General features: G+C 41.9%; 1 protein-coding gene across 3 annotated transcripts in view; it reads right to left on the bottom strand.

Moving 5' to 3' along the window:
* The window catches only part of LOC127574684 (copine-3-like), a 43963-nt gene that overhangs the window by 12802 nt on the left and 16555 nt on the right, over window positions 1–14606 (bottom strand). For all 3 annotated transcript variants that reach the window (XM_052023946.1, XM_052023947.1, XM_052023943.1), the window contains 8 exons: window positions 12401–12544; window positions 11510–11689; window positions 9753–9827; window positions 9149–9220; window positions 8804–8887; window positions 2903–2992; window positions 1855–1953; window positions 527–613 (listed from right to left, as the gene is read on the bottom strand). In XM_052023946.1, the coding sequence (XP_051879906.1) occupies window positions 527–613; window positions 1855–1953; window positions 2903–2992; window positions 8804–8887; window positions 9149–9220; window positions 9753–9827; window positions 11510–11689; window positions 12401–12529 (816 nt within the window). In that variant the 5' untranslated portion in view covers window positions 12530–12544. The remainder of the gene's footprint in view (window positions 1–526; window positions 614–1854; window positions 1954–2902; window positions 2993–8803; window positions 8888–9148; window positions 9221–9752; window positions 9828–11509; window positions 11690–12400; window positions 12545–14606) is intronic.

Below are 14606 nucleotides of genomic sequence, written 5' to 3' on the forward strand. Positions count from 1 at the left end.
CTAAATTTAGTGCTTAAAGGAATCTCAGCAAACTACAGACTGTCCTTCTGAGAAGCAGATATCCAGGCATTACAAGATCACAAGATAAGGGAGCAGAAGCAGGCCATTCGGCCCATCGAGTCTGCTCCAAGGAAAAGGGAAAAAGAAATGGGGTGGGAAAAAAAGAGAGAGAAAAAAAAACTATTCTAATCCCATTTGCCAGCAAGGGGACCAAGTGGAAAAGGGGATCTCAATCCATTGTCTTAATATGTTCCTTCTCTCTGCTCCCTTGTCCCCCTTTTTTTTTTAAATTCCTTACCTTCCTTTCTTTCCCGCCTTTCCCTCCAAGAATAAATTAACAAAATCACACAGTGAGGGCTGGGTGGGTGGGGAAGAGGGTAAAGGACTTGAAGAGAAAGACACAAAAGACCCAGAAGAGGTAGGGGTGAGAGGGGAGGGAGTCGAGGGGGGGGTTTACAAGCAAATTACTCTATTTGTAAGGATGAAGTCCTTCCTCAAAAATCCAAAAGAAGCCAATGTTTCTTACCTGGCATAATTTAAAACTCACAATTCCCGAGTTTTTGTAACCTCTCTTTTTCTGTTTCTTCTTAGGATTAATGCACTCAAACTCCACCTGCAGGAAAACAAGAGGAAAATTAAATAACTGAAAGACTAAATACAATGACTTAATCCTCAAGTGTGGAAGTTTAAAATCATCACTGCAATCATGAAACAAAAGTCAACAGTACAGATAGCCAATCTAATTGTATTGGTGATTGGTAAGCAAAAGCATTGCTGGGTGCAAGTAGCAAATACTAGCTTCAGGTAAGGAATGTTGCAATATCCTGCAACATTTTTCTCTTCAAACTCTAATACAGTGAAGACTCCATAGGTGCTTCAATAGAAATCAAACAAAATTTGGCAATGAGTCACAGAAGCCACAGAAAAGACTATCCAAAATTTAGAAAAGGAAAGAAATAAGGAACTTAAAAAGTGAAAGGGAAGAAAAAGTGTGTTTAGGAAACTGAGTAACAAGATGTTAGGGCAGGTGATCAAAAGTCTGGTCATAGAGGCAGGTTAGTTATGAATTATATAACTAGAATTAACCATTTTACAATTTTTCTTTAATAAACTACAATACAAGCTAAACTGCAAAAGCTATCAGCAGAAACTTAAAGTTGGTACAGGTGTTCTTAACATTTTAAAAACATTTGCAAAATTTCAGATATTACCAAAATATAGTTAGGAGACTGAACATAAACATGTGGAAGAACTATCTGCATCCAATGGGAATCTTACAATCTGAAAACAGAGCTCATGCAAAAGAAATTAGATGCAACACTCATTGTAACTTCTCAATGAATGAGGCTTTCCAGTGAGTATGCAAAAATTGGAAAGTTCAAGGTTTAAGGTACTTTAAAAGTAACTAGAGAAACAGTGTACTTTAGATTTCAAATGAACATCAGAAACAAACAAACCACCATAACTACTGGATAGTTTCTAATAAAGGGAAGTATCAACACTCAGAAGAGTGAGATCATTGTCATTGAGTGGTTAATACAAAATATATGCAAGACTGTCACACATGGGAGAGCCCAGCACCAGAATTCATAAATACAGGAGAGTTAATAACAAATCAAATAGGAAAGCAAGGAAAGAATAACATTAAATATTTAGAATGTAAAACACATAGAAAACGTTTGATGCAAATAATTAGTTGCTTTCTAATGAAATCTGTGCTACAGTAAGCAATGAGATAGAAATGCTGAAAGGCTAAGAGACATGTATAGAGACAACAGACTCAAGAATGTCACAAACATTACGAGACCATGGTCAAATACAGTTTCTGAGATGCATTTCCAATGTAAAACCTACTGGTGAGCTGTAGGATGCTCCTTGTAGTTTTGTCATATTTGTCTCAAATACACCAATTAGGTCATGTGATCCATCATTATCATAGTCATAGCAGTCCACCTGCAAAAGATTAAATTTAGTTTTGTTGCAAACTGCATAAATTGGCACTTCATATTTTTGAACTCTGCTGTTCTTAATCTGTGATTGCTAGCGTCCATTGTTGCTGAAGGATTCAACATTTCCCAGCATATTACCATCCTTCGTTGACTGGAGCATTTTGGACCATAAGTAATTCACTCAGAAAATCTATGCTAGAAGCAGAGAACAACTGAGTAGATTTGCACACGATCAATGAGAAATAGCAGAAACCAGCAAACAGCTGGCATTTTTGATGTAACCAAAAATATGAAGACTTAAATATGAAGACTATAAATATGAATTTAAAAAATTGCCTACAAGTTCATTCTCAGTCAGTAGCACCAAACATGCTATGCAGCAGTTTCAACCAGTTGTACTCTACATCCAAAATGTATTCCATGTAGCACATCTAGCACCAGTGACTAATTCCCAGCAAATTACTTTCTGCTAATTGGTCATGAAGTGTTATCAAGACTTGGATCCTGTATAAATTGACATATTCGAAGGCATCATCATCCTTTACATGAGATAAGCAATTAGATGATAAATTCAGGAGAATTATGCTTTAACACAGGAAGATTTTGCTTAAACATAGGAAAGGCAAGTACCAATGGAAGTACATGACAAATAGGCTCAAATCAACCACTCTTATTGTCATAAATTGTTAGATCATAAAAATTCCTACACCATGGGCTTCTGGTTTTTGCTGTTTGTTTGTACAACAACTATAAACAAGGACAATACATCTGCTGCCTGGCTTTATTTATTCACCGCAAACAGAATGTATTTGCTCTTTATAGTCAATATTTTCAATACAGATGACATTGATGGTTATAAAAATACTTCCTTGATAATCATTTTAAAAACAAGCATTGTGAAAAGATTGAGAAAATTGTCATTTCTGCATCTATGTAGGTAAATAGAAATTTACCTTGATATTCCTCTGAAAATCACCATTGCACAGAGACCGCAAAGGGATTTTAAAAGGTTTCCAACTTGGATTTAGGTTATTCTTTATTACCTGAAAATTAAAGTAAGGTTTACATTAGTAACATAACATTCTGATTAAAGTTTTGAATCTTAGAAGACCAAAAACATTATAAAAATTGAAGGGAAAACCACAAAATTTGGGGTGTTGATGAAACTGGGATAGTGTGATGGGGTGGACAAGGGAGATCCATAGCAAGAGACAAGTACACATCTTATAGGGGACCTACCTGTAGGCAGTCTGAAGTGCCTGATGCCACGTCCTTGGATCTGATCAGCCAGGTTCCCTTTCAAGCCCAGCCAAAACAGGCTTAGATCATTGTGAATATCAGCTTCTGCAGAAGCTGTCTGCAATGTCTGTGGGAACTTGTGCACAACTGAAATTTTCCAAAGTGGTATTCAAAAATGTGTGTTGGATGCTATTGGACATCAATGCATGTGTCCAGGCTCCTCTGAATGCAAGTGCATCATGTACATGCAGAACTCAGAACCAATTTGCCAACCTTTCTGATACACACAGTTAAGTACCTAATCAGTTTCAACAGTCAGTTTTACAATAAAGTTCTGAAGAACATTATGCCTGGCAATGGAATACAGGGCCTAGAATCTAATTGACTTCTACATGAAAATATTTATTTAACTCTCCTCCACATAAGGTTCTTAATGTCCCTTATTTCCAATCATCCACAATAAATCTTTCACTAATTATCTTTTCAAAAGTCCTAGTTAAAGCCTTTGATAAATTTTTTTCAAAAAGCTACAGGACCCTAATTGTTTGCAAAATATACTACTGTAGCGACTCACTGTCCGAACAAGTGAACCGGCTCGGCAGTCAGGTCGCGCATCGTCGGAGCAGCGAGGCCCAAGATGGTGCTGGGCCTTAGTCTTCCCTGAGCGATGGGGAGAACCCGCCCGCGGGAAAAGTTTGATGATGTAGCGCATACGTCATTTCCATTTTCGGTGGGCGGGAACCGTTCCTCTTAAAAGGCCCGTACAAGGCGGGAAAATAAATCAGTTTTGTTCTGCAGCTCATCGACTAGTGTCTTACTTCTGCATCGCGGTAGCAGCCGCTACATTGGTGACCCCGACGGTCCAAACGGATTTTGGACCCACACAATGGATGACAATGCAGCAGCCAACGCAGTGGCACTCAAGCTGCCCACCTTTTGGATGCTTCGGCCCCGTGTCTGGTTCGACCAGGCCGAAGCACAATTCCAACTTCGGCAGTTCACCACCGACTCCACAAAGTACTACCACGTGGTCAGCTCTCTGGACCAGGAGACAGGCGCCCAGGTCGGAGACTTCATCCAGTCCCCTCCAGAGGAAGGCAAGTACCCGGCTTCCAAAGACCTTCTTATTTCAGACCTTCGGCCTCTCCCATCGTGAGCGTGCCGCCCGCCTGCTTCATCTTGATGGCCTGGGGGGGCAGATCCCCATTGGCCCTGATGAACAAGATGCTGGGCTTGGCTGAGGGACACAAGCCCTGCCTGATGTTCGAACAGGCCTTCCTCGAACAACTACCCGACAACATTCACCTGTTGTTGGCCAACGCCGATTTCAGCAACCCACTTGAGGTAGCCGTCCGGGCAGATGTCCTGTGGAAGGCCAAACACGAGAGCGGGTTGTTCATCGGCCAAATCGCCAGACCGCGGGCCCAATGCCTACCTAAGCCAGTCCCAGCAACCGAGCAACCACACCCCAGGAACACAGACGACGACACTGGTGACCAGCTGTGTTTCTACCATCAGACGTGGGGCATGGAGGCCCGTCGATACTGCCCACCCTGCAAGCTTCAGGGAAACGCCGGGGCCAGCTGCCGCTGATGGCTACGGCGGCTGGCCGCCAACACAGCCTCCTATTCGTTTGGGACAAGCAGTCCAGGCATCGTTTCCTCATCGATACTGGAGCAGAGGTCAGTGTTTTGCCTCCGACCGGCCATGACACTCGCAGCAGGCAACAGGGACTCGCCCTCAAATCTGCAAACGGCACGATGATATGGACTTCCAGTACCCGTACAATCCAATTACAATTCGACGACAGCCATTTTACCTGGAACTTTACCGCCGTCACCCAGCCGCTCCTGGGAGCCAATTTCCTCCGGGCCCACAACCTGTTAGTTGACCTACTCTCTGGGAGAAGCCAGCCTACCAGCCCCGCGCCTGGACTCCGTTTCCATGTCTGGCAACGAGTTCACCAAGCTCCTAGCCGAGTTCCCATCGGTTTTGGCACCTCAGTTTACAAATTCGATGCCCAAACACAAGGCGCGGCATCACATCATTACCACAGGGCCACCCCTTCATGCCCAAGCACGATGACTACCTCCAGACAAGCTCCACCCGGCAAAGGAAGAGTTCTGCCGCATGGAGGAGCAGGGGATCATTTGCAGGTCAGACAGCCCCTGGGCCTTCCCCCTGCACATGGTCCCCAAAGCCACCGCAGGCTGAATGACGACACCACCCCGGACTGCTACCCTGTCCCTCACATCCAGGACTTCGTGGTGAACCTACACGGGGCCCACATCTTCTCCAAGGTGGACCTCCTCTGGGGATACCACCAAATCCCGGTCCACCCTGACGACATCCCCAAAACTGCACTTATCACTCCATTCAGCCTCTTCGAATTCCTTCGAATGCCGTTCGGCCTTAAGAACACCGTGCAGACTTTCCAGCGGCTGATGGACGCCGTAGGCCGTGACCTGGACTTTGTGTTTACTTAGATGACATACTAATCGCCAGCTGTGACTGCCAAGAACACCTTTCCCACCTTCGCCAACTGTACTCCCGTCTCTGTGATTTTGGCCTCACTATCAACCCGGCCAAGTGCAAATTCGGACTCAACTCTATCGATTTCCTTGGCCACAGAATCAGCAGCGAAGGAGCAACACCCCTACCCACCAAGGTAGACGCTATCTGCCATTTTGCCCGTCCCAACACGGTCAAAGGCCTGCAAGAATTCCTGGGGATGGTCAACTTTTACCATCAGTTCATCCCTGCAGCAGCCTGTATCATGCACCCTTTGTTCTCGCTGATGTCCAGCAAGGGCAAGGATATCGCCTGGAATGACGAGGCCGCGGCTGCCTTCGTTAAGGCCAAGGACACCCTGCCAGATGCCGCGATGCTGGTACACCCTAGGACAGACGTCCCAACCGCCCTCACGGTGGACGCATCCAACACCATGGTTGGAGGAGTACTGGAACAACTAATCGAAGGCCGTTGGCAACCCTTGGCATTTTTCAGCAGGCACCTTAGACCACCCGAACTGAAATACAGCGCTTTTGATCGGGAACTTCTAGCACTGTACCCGGCGGTCTGGCATTTCCGGTACTTTTTTTTTTAGAAAGCAGGCCTCTCACTGCTTTCACTGACCATAAGCCTTTGTCCTTCACCTTCTCCAAGGTCTCCGATCCCTGGTCAGCTCGTCAGCAGTGACATTTGTCCTACATTTCCGAATTCACAACGGATATCCAACATGTCTCCGGAAAGGACAATGTCGTTGCCGACGCGCTTTCCAGACTGACCATCCACAGCCTGTCCCTGGGTGTAGACTACACGGCCCTGGCTGATGCACAGCAAGCCGACGACGAGCTGCCCAGCTACAGAACTGCAGTCTCGGGCCTGCAGCTCCAAGATTTCTTAGTCGGTCCAGGTCAGCAGATCCTCCTTTGCAACATCGCAACAGGTCAGCCCTGCCCTATAGTTCCTGCAGCCTGGCAGAAACGCGTTTTCGACTTGGTACACGGGTTGGCACACCCGTCCATCAGATCAACTGTCCGACTGGTCACCAGCAAGTTTGTCTGGCATGGCCTGCACAACCAGGTCAGTGAGTGGGCCAGGACTTGTCCGCACTGCCAGATATCAAAAATCCAACAACACACCAAGGTCCCGCCACAGCAGTTCGAGCCTACCCTTAGAAGGTTCGACCACATCCACGTTGACCTCGTTGGTCCTCTGCCAGTTTCAAGAGGACCAGTTCACGAGGTGGCCAGAGGCAACCCCTCTATCTGACATCACGACTGATTCCTGCGCCTGGACGCTGCTCACAACTTGGATCTCGCATTTTGGTGTTCCGGCCCACATCACTTCAGACAGGGGCGCCCAGTTTACCTCCAGCCTCTGGTCTGTATTAGTGAACATGCTAGGGACAAAGCTGCACACCACCACAGCCTACCACCCTCAATCAAGTGGGTTGGTGGAACGTTTCCACCGCCATCTGAAATCAGCCCTGATGGCCTGCCTGAAAGGTCCTAACTGGGTCGACGAACTGCCTTGGGTCCTGCTCAGCATACGCACTGCCCCCAAGGAAGATCTCCGTGCTTCGTCAGCTGAACTCGTGTACGGTGCACCCCGGTCGTTCCAGGGGATTTCATACCTGCCCTTCGGGGCCAAGAGGAACAACCCACGGCAGTCCTAGAAAGACTGCGTGAGAGGCTCGGCAGCTTGGCACCGATTCCCACTTCGCGGCATGGTCCAGCCCCATCCTGTGAGCCCAAGGAACTGCAAGACTGTAAGTTCATTTTCGTTCGCAGGGGCACACCCCTGGCACCGTTGCAATGACCATATGAGGGGCCGTTCCGGGTCATCAGGAATAATGGGTCCACCTTTATTTTGGACAATGGGGGCAAGGAAGAGGTCTTCACGATGGACCGCCTCAAACCGGCCCATTTAGATCTACAACAACACTATGATGCAGAGGCCAACCTCCTAAGCAATGGCTAGCACAGCCTGTGAACCTTGGGGACCGTATCGCCGGTTCTGGGGGGGGGGGGGGGGGGGCAGTGGGTGGGTTGTTGTGTAGCAACTCACCGTCCGAGCAAGTGAACAGGCTCGGCGGTCGGGTCGCGCGTCATTGGAGCAGCGAGGCCCAAGATGATGCTGGGCCTTCGTCTTCCCCAAGCGACGGGGAGAACCCGTGCACAGGAAAAGTTTGATGACGTAACGCATACGTCAGTTCCGTTTTCGGTGGACAGGAACTGTTCCTCTTAAAAGTCCCGCACAAGGCGGGAAAATAAATCAGTTTTGTTCTGCAGCTCATCGACTAGTGTCTTGCTTTCGCTTCATGGTAGCAGCCACTACACTACCTTGTTCTTCATGGTCCTAATCTCTTATTCAGGTTATCTGTTTTGTAAATCTGTGATGCACCCTACTTAAAAGAGGGTGCACAGTATTGCACGCAAAGTTCCAACATTGGTATAAATGGCGTAATGCACAAGTTGAACTTTGTCATTAATCCCATTATCCAGTTTACTTTTCTATATTTACATTTCCTCTTTTCTGATGAAGTTGTTGTGCAACTTTAATATGAAACTGGCCTGGAGTTATCCGGAATAGACCACATGCACACAAAAAGATAGAGTTAGCACTTGGTTGGTGTCTTTTCAGTGCAAATTAATCTGAAGTAAGCATAATTCTTTACACATTTTGCATGGGTTAAGTGCAACCGTGTTCAACACAATTTGGTATAAATCAGATAAGGTGAAAAAAAATACAGATCCTAGGAGTAAGGGTGTACAGGACAATTGAGATATCATGAACAGGTTGGTGTTCAGGTCTCTGGATTGTAAAAAACAGTGATGAGAAACTTAGAGAAGTTATTCTGGAGCTTTTACCTCAATGTTTCAACAAGCACTAGAAATAAATGGTAGACCTCTTAAATACATGTGCAAACATCTAATCTGTTTTAGATGTAGGTCAAGGACTGCCTTGTTCATTCTTCAAAAAGATGTTGTCTATACAGTTCCCCAGTCAACATGTATTTGAAGGGAACAACTTAGCAGATAGTTTGTTTTGACAGTATGCCCATTAAGCACAGTAAAGATGTCACCAGCTCCTCAGGTTCTGATTCTTACCTCTGTTCTATGAACCATTTGCCATTTTCCATCCTCGGTCTGTTTGTAGAACTCTAGGTAAGGATCTGACTTCCCAAAGAAATCCTGATCACCATCAAGGGTAGTAAAATCAGAAGAGACATTATTTCCAGATAGGAAATGTGAGCAATAACTGTACAAATCCTACTTTAGTGTTACATAAAATAGAAAGATAAAATGCAAAAACGATAAAACTATTAATATACAAGAAAAAATGACAAATAAAAAGTGTTCACTGGCCAGAGCTAATGAGGATCTCAAACCAATGCTTTTTTTAAAAAAATGATCAAGCCAATTTGTATTTTCAGCGTTATACAAAATACCTACCTTATTATCTAGTTTCCGTGCTTGGGCTTCAAAATTTACTACTCTGTTGTCTTTTACTTCCTCAGCATAGATCTTAAAAATAAATAGAATGGAAATCAATTAATTTATAATATTGAAGTGGAAGTTAAGAGTAGTGCCTCAAAATTTCAGGCCAGCCTATATTCAAGGTGACAAGGAATGTTAGGCAAATACCCTGTGCCAAAATGACTAGACCCAAAATACAGCAGATTTGAAAGAGAAAATAACACTGCTACAGCCTGCAAATAATTGCAGTGGACCAGAAAGAAGTCAGGTCATTCTTGTTGTTTCAGAACCTTTGACAAAGTCCAAATACAAGGCCCTTGTAATAAAACAAGAGTTAGTGACAGCATGGAAAAGTAACCATCTGAAGCGAAATTAGTTGCCTGGGTAGGACATTTGAAGACTTCAGAATAGGACTACGTTTCTCCAGAGAAAGAAAGATAACATGGAGAAAAAGAGAACATTCACATCAATATTTAATTGATCTAATTAAATGCTTATTAAGTTTTCAACTGATCCAATTAAGTGTCCACTTTTGATGCTTTTACCAACATAAATCTCTAAAAATGAAACAAGCCTGTACCGTGATTGTTCCTCTTCCTGCTGGGCTTCTATTTTTCAGCAAGAGGGGTCTGGTCAGTTTTCTGCTGGAGACAATCTGTCAAAATAGACCAATTGTAAATACTCAGTTTCCAAGTGAAGTAGCAACCACAAATGTGACTAGGAGAATGCCAATTATCCTTAAACTCGGAATACTTATGGATTTCTGCAAATTAAACAAATAGGAAGCCTTAACAATAGCTCAGCGAAGATCCTGTTTCCCCACATACTGCATTCTTGGGAGAGAATGCAGAACAAAACAAATAGCAACAACATAAAGCAAACAAATAAAATTACAAGCAAGTGACAAGATAAGCTTTTGATGAAATTTAATAACTACAAGAAAAACAGTCTACAAGCAGTAAATTTTACTTGCAATTTAGAAATTGGCAGCTGGCATTAGGTATTGATGCAGTCAGAGGTTTCAAAGTTCCATATTCTAACTTAGTGGACAAACAGAAAAGTAACTTGCATATCTGTATCAAAAATCCTTCATCCACACACAAATTTTCACTACAATCTCTTTTAATAAGAAGAAATTAAATAGACAATTTCTATGCTGTAATTGTATTGTTTCCCCCACATCTCGTCCTCAGTGATTATCAACAAAGGTGCACCTCAAGGCTGCGTGCTTAACGCCCCATTCTATTCTCTTTACACCCACAAATGTGTGCCTAAGCACAGCTCCATTACCATCTAACGCCAACAGCACCACTGTTGTTGGCCAAATCATGGGTGGTGGAGAATCAGCATACAGGAGTGAGATGGAACATCTGGTTCAGTGGTGCCGCAATAAGAGGGTAGTGGCACAGCCCTCCACACCACTGATGGTATCTACAGGAGGTGCTGCCTCAAGACAGCGGCACTTATCATCAAGGATCCCCACCATCTAGGTTATGCTATCACCTCATTGCTATTGTCAGGCAGGAGGTACAGAAGCCTGAAGTCCCACACTACCAGGTTCAGGAACAGCTACTTTCCTACAGCCATCAGGTTCTTGAACCAACCTGCACAACCCTAATCCTAACCTCAGGAGTGGAACACAATGGACCACCTGTTGCACTACTGATTGTGACTTTTTTTTGCACTAATGTATCATTTTTGCACAGCCTTTTTTTCCCCTCTCTTTCTTCAACATCTTGTATAATTTATATTCCGTATGTTATCTGAACCTAATGCACCTGTGCTGCTGCTGTAAGCAAGTTTTCATCGTACTTGTACCTCATGCATGTGCGGATGACAATAAACTCACATTGACATGGAAACTGTAATTCCAGTGTGAAAAACTTAAAATCAGCAGTATCCTTTATAAATCTGGACATCAGAATTTTTAAACAGATATTTGAAGTTATGAACCCAACAAAACTAGGACTGAAGTGCATCTGAGCACCTTCATTCAACTGTCCAATTGTAGTGTCTAACCCAGTCAAAAATTTCACTTCATTTTAACTTCAGTGTATGATGCATCAGGATCTTGACTGGTCAAAAAAGTGATGGTTACATACCGATAGTTATAAAAGAATAACTTCTTCAATACACATATTATAAAAGGCTTTCATGGTTGAAACTGTAATACTCTGCATACTGTTCAAAAAAAGGCAATTCTCTTCAAGCCATTTTTTTTAAATTAAGCAAGATAATAGCTTTTGCAAATAGCTTTCTTAATTCAGCATTGAATAATACCTTAGGGATATTTCTACAGTGACAAATACAAATAATGAAAGCTTTATTCATATTTACCTGTCCTAGAGTGCATTCTAGTTCCCCCAAGAAATCATCATCGCTTAAATCTATGGTTTTGTTGTCAATATCATAAATTCCAAACTTCAGTTTCTGAACTTGCTCAAAGTAGTAATCAATCAGGAACTTCTTTGCAAACTTTGGAGTGAGACAGTTTTTAACTCTCTCTGTCCGATCAATCTAGAGAAAAAAATAAAATTGTCTTATGAAATCCACTAGAGTAAAATGAACAAATACAAGACATGCTAACCCCCTATTCTAGACCAAATGTGCACTGCCCAACAGCATGTGGATATGAAATACAAAGCACCTAGGCTAATTGACATTGCTGTTTCATGCTTTCACTCTTTAAGTACCATTTTAGATGTGACACATCTAATGTGACACAAAAGTGTCTAATTTCTCCAAAAATTGAACAGCAAAAGTAATACTAATTCCAGTGCCAAACCAGAAAAGAGTACACTTTTTGTAAATTCAAATTATTAAGGACAGGCATGAAAAATATAACATATGCATCAAACAGTACAGCAACACTTCTGAATACATAGTGTGCAGACGGTCAGGGCCACAGACCCATCTTCAATTTCTATTAGTTTTCCAAGCAAGTTATATTCAATCTTAGTTTAAAAACACAGTACTGAAAGAAAACTAGGGAGGATTGTTGATGAGGTTCATTATGGAAACTGAGTTTTACTGGAAGCTAATTGGCCTGATTTACTACATTTGAAAATAATTATATTCCACAAGGAAGAGGACAAAGAAACAAGAGGGAAGGCAAATCAATGAAATAAGTTAGCAAATGTTCTTCAACTAAATGAAAAGATGCAATTGCTCTAACTTATTCTTGCATGATTGCAAAATAACATCATCTAGCCAAATAAAACTACTTACTTCAACCCACTGATTTCCACTAACATTAATGAGTAGTGCACATAATGGATCTGATTTGGAAGTAACATCTTTATCCAACAAGTTCTCACAGCTGATGGTTAGTTCAACTTTAGTCACACAATCTGCCATCTGCTGCCCTGCAAACTAAACAGCACAGATTGCATTGAGTTAGCCATTAAAAATTTACAAATAGGTACAATTGTAAGTTACAACATTGGCTGCATTTTTCACGATGAAGAAAAATTTAAAAATACTCAAGATCGTATTTTAGGAAAAACACACATTCTATCTTATTCTCTTTGGCCACTAGAAAATTAAAGCTTTGCTACCAATAATTAATTAATCATGGAACAACTTTGTTATGTCATCTGTTTTGTTGATTTCAAAATTAAGTTACTGGATATTAGAAATGTCAAAAGTAATTAAGTGCATATAAGCAACTGTCAACAGCTTGGGCAGAACACTGCTCCTAGATTTTCACTGGTCCTGTCAAATCTCATCACATACAAGATGCACCATGTCCAGCATGGGTATCAACTTAATTAGCCCCTCAATGCAAGGAAACAAATGTTACCTAATCATTAATTTCCTGTAATTGTTAAGGTGAATCAGAAAGAACATGAAATAAAATCAAACACTACACCAACCACTTGCCACTACACGCTTTGCACTCGTTAACTTATTGTGTTAAAGTTCCCGTAATCCTCTGTAATCAGTGAACTTTAATCTTTCTTGTCCGCATTGTTAACAGCTGGCCCAGTACTTCCATTGAAATAGATGCAATACAAGTAAAGAACATAATCTGCTGAACAATCATTCTTCCCAGCACTATCTGGCAGGGCAGCCAGTCATGCATCATCGCTGATAAACAAAATACTTAAGGCACCTTATGGTGGAAGGTGATGTATTCTTCGTCATATTAACTGGTATGTCCCCGAAACAATTCAGTGCATTACAGACAAGCGTTAAGAAATCTTAATAAAATATTGTTAATTAACGCACAGTGCACATTTTAAACATTTTGTTCCACTTCCTATAATAATCATTACAAACTAAAAATAATAAAATGCCCAGCTTATGAACCTACCCTGTTGTTATGCACTAATATACAAGTGTTATCAGATTTAACTATTTCACACAGTGGTAAGTATACCTGGAATTAACCTCACAGTGGCACTAGATTGTGCAATACGATAAATCAGAAGATAGAACAAGAGGGAGTACCAAAGAATAAGGAATTTTAAAGGAGCTTAGAGGGAAAAGAGTGGCTGATACTTGGAACTTACTGCCAGTGAAGGTGGTGGTGTCAGATACAATCACCATTTGTTTGAGACATTTAGACAGGCACTTAAATAGGCAAGGCTCTGAAGGATGCGGACCAAATGCAGGCAAGTGGGATTAGTGTTGATGGGCAAAAAGGTCGGAACAGATGTGGTGGGCCTAAGAGCCATTTCTGTACTGTACGACTCTGACTCTTATTTAAAAACCAGCCATATTTTTGCCATGAAAATCAAATAATAGGTCTAACTAGAGTGCACTGAAATTTTTCTTAGAACTTTGGAATCATTTAGATTAAAATATTATTTTTCTCAAAGCTAAGTATCCTTAAATGCAATATGTTTTTGTTTTAAGAAATAAAATCAGAAGTTTGTAAGCTACATGTAATGGTTCAAAAAATAACTGCTTCTGTAAACTATCCATTTGTGCCTTATTAATGACTCTGAAGTGTTGGTGCTGGAAACTATACCGTAACTAGAAAGATTTAGCCTCAAATTAGAGGACATATGAAAGGTGTCACACAAGTGTCACATGACATTGGAGGTATAATTTGTAACATGGAACTTTTAGGATGATTTTGAAAGGTAATTTTAATAACGTATTGCAACAGTTTAGACAACTTAAAAAGTCATTTTAAATGCACCATAATGCTAGTAAACTACAAAATGATGCATAGGCAGAGAAATTATAATTAAAATGAATGCTATAAATCTTTAACAAAGCTCATACCAACTTCTAAAAACTAGACAGAGGAATGTAGAGCTCCCAGAGCTGCATAACCAGGGAAAGATATTCTTAAAATATTCTATCACAAGTTGTTCCAGCACCTTTATTAATGTGACAGAGAACCGAATGTTTGCAGATGATGGCTCAGTTGACAACACTCACTTGTGTGCTCACAAGGATTGGGGTTTCAAATCCTACTCCA

This window comes from Pristis pectinata, chromosome 9 (genome assembly GCF_009764475.1).
Source record: "Pristis pectinata isolate sPriPec2 chromosome 9, sPriPec2.1.pri, whole genome shotgun sequence".
NCBI lineage: Eukaryota > Metazoa > Chordata > Chondrichthyes > Rhinopristiformes > Pristidae > Pristis > Pristis pectinata.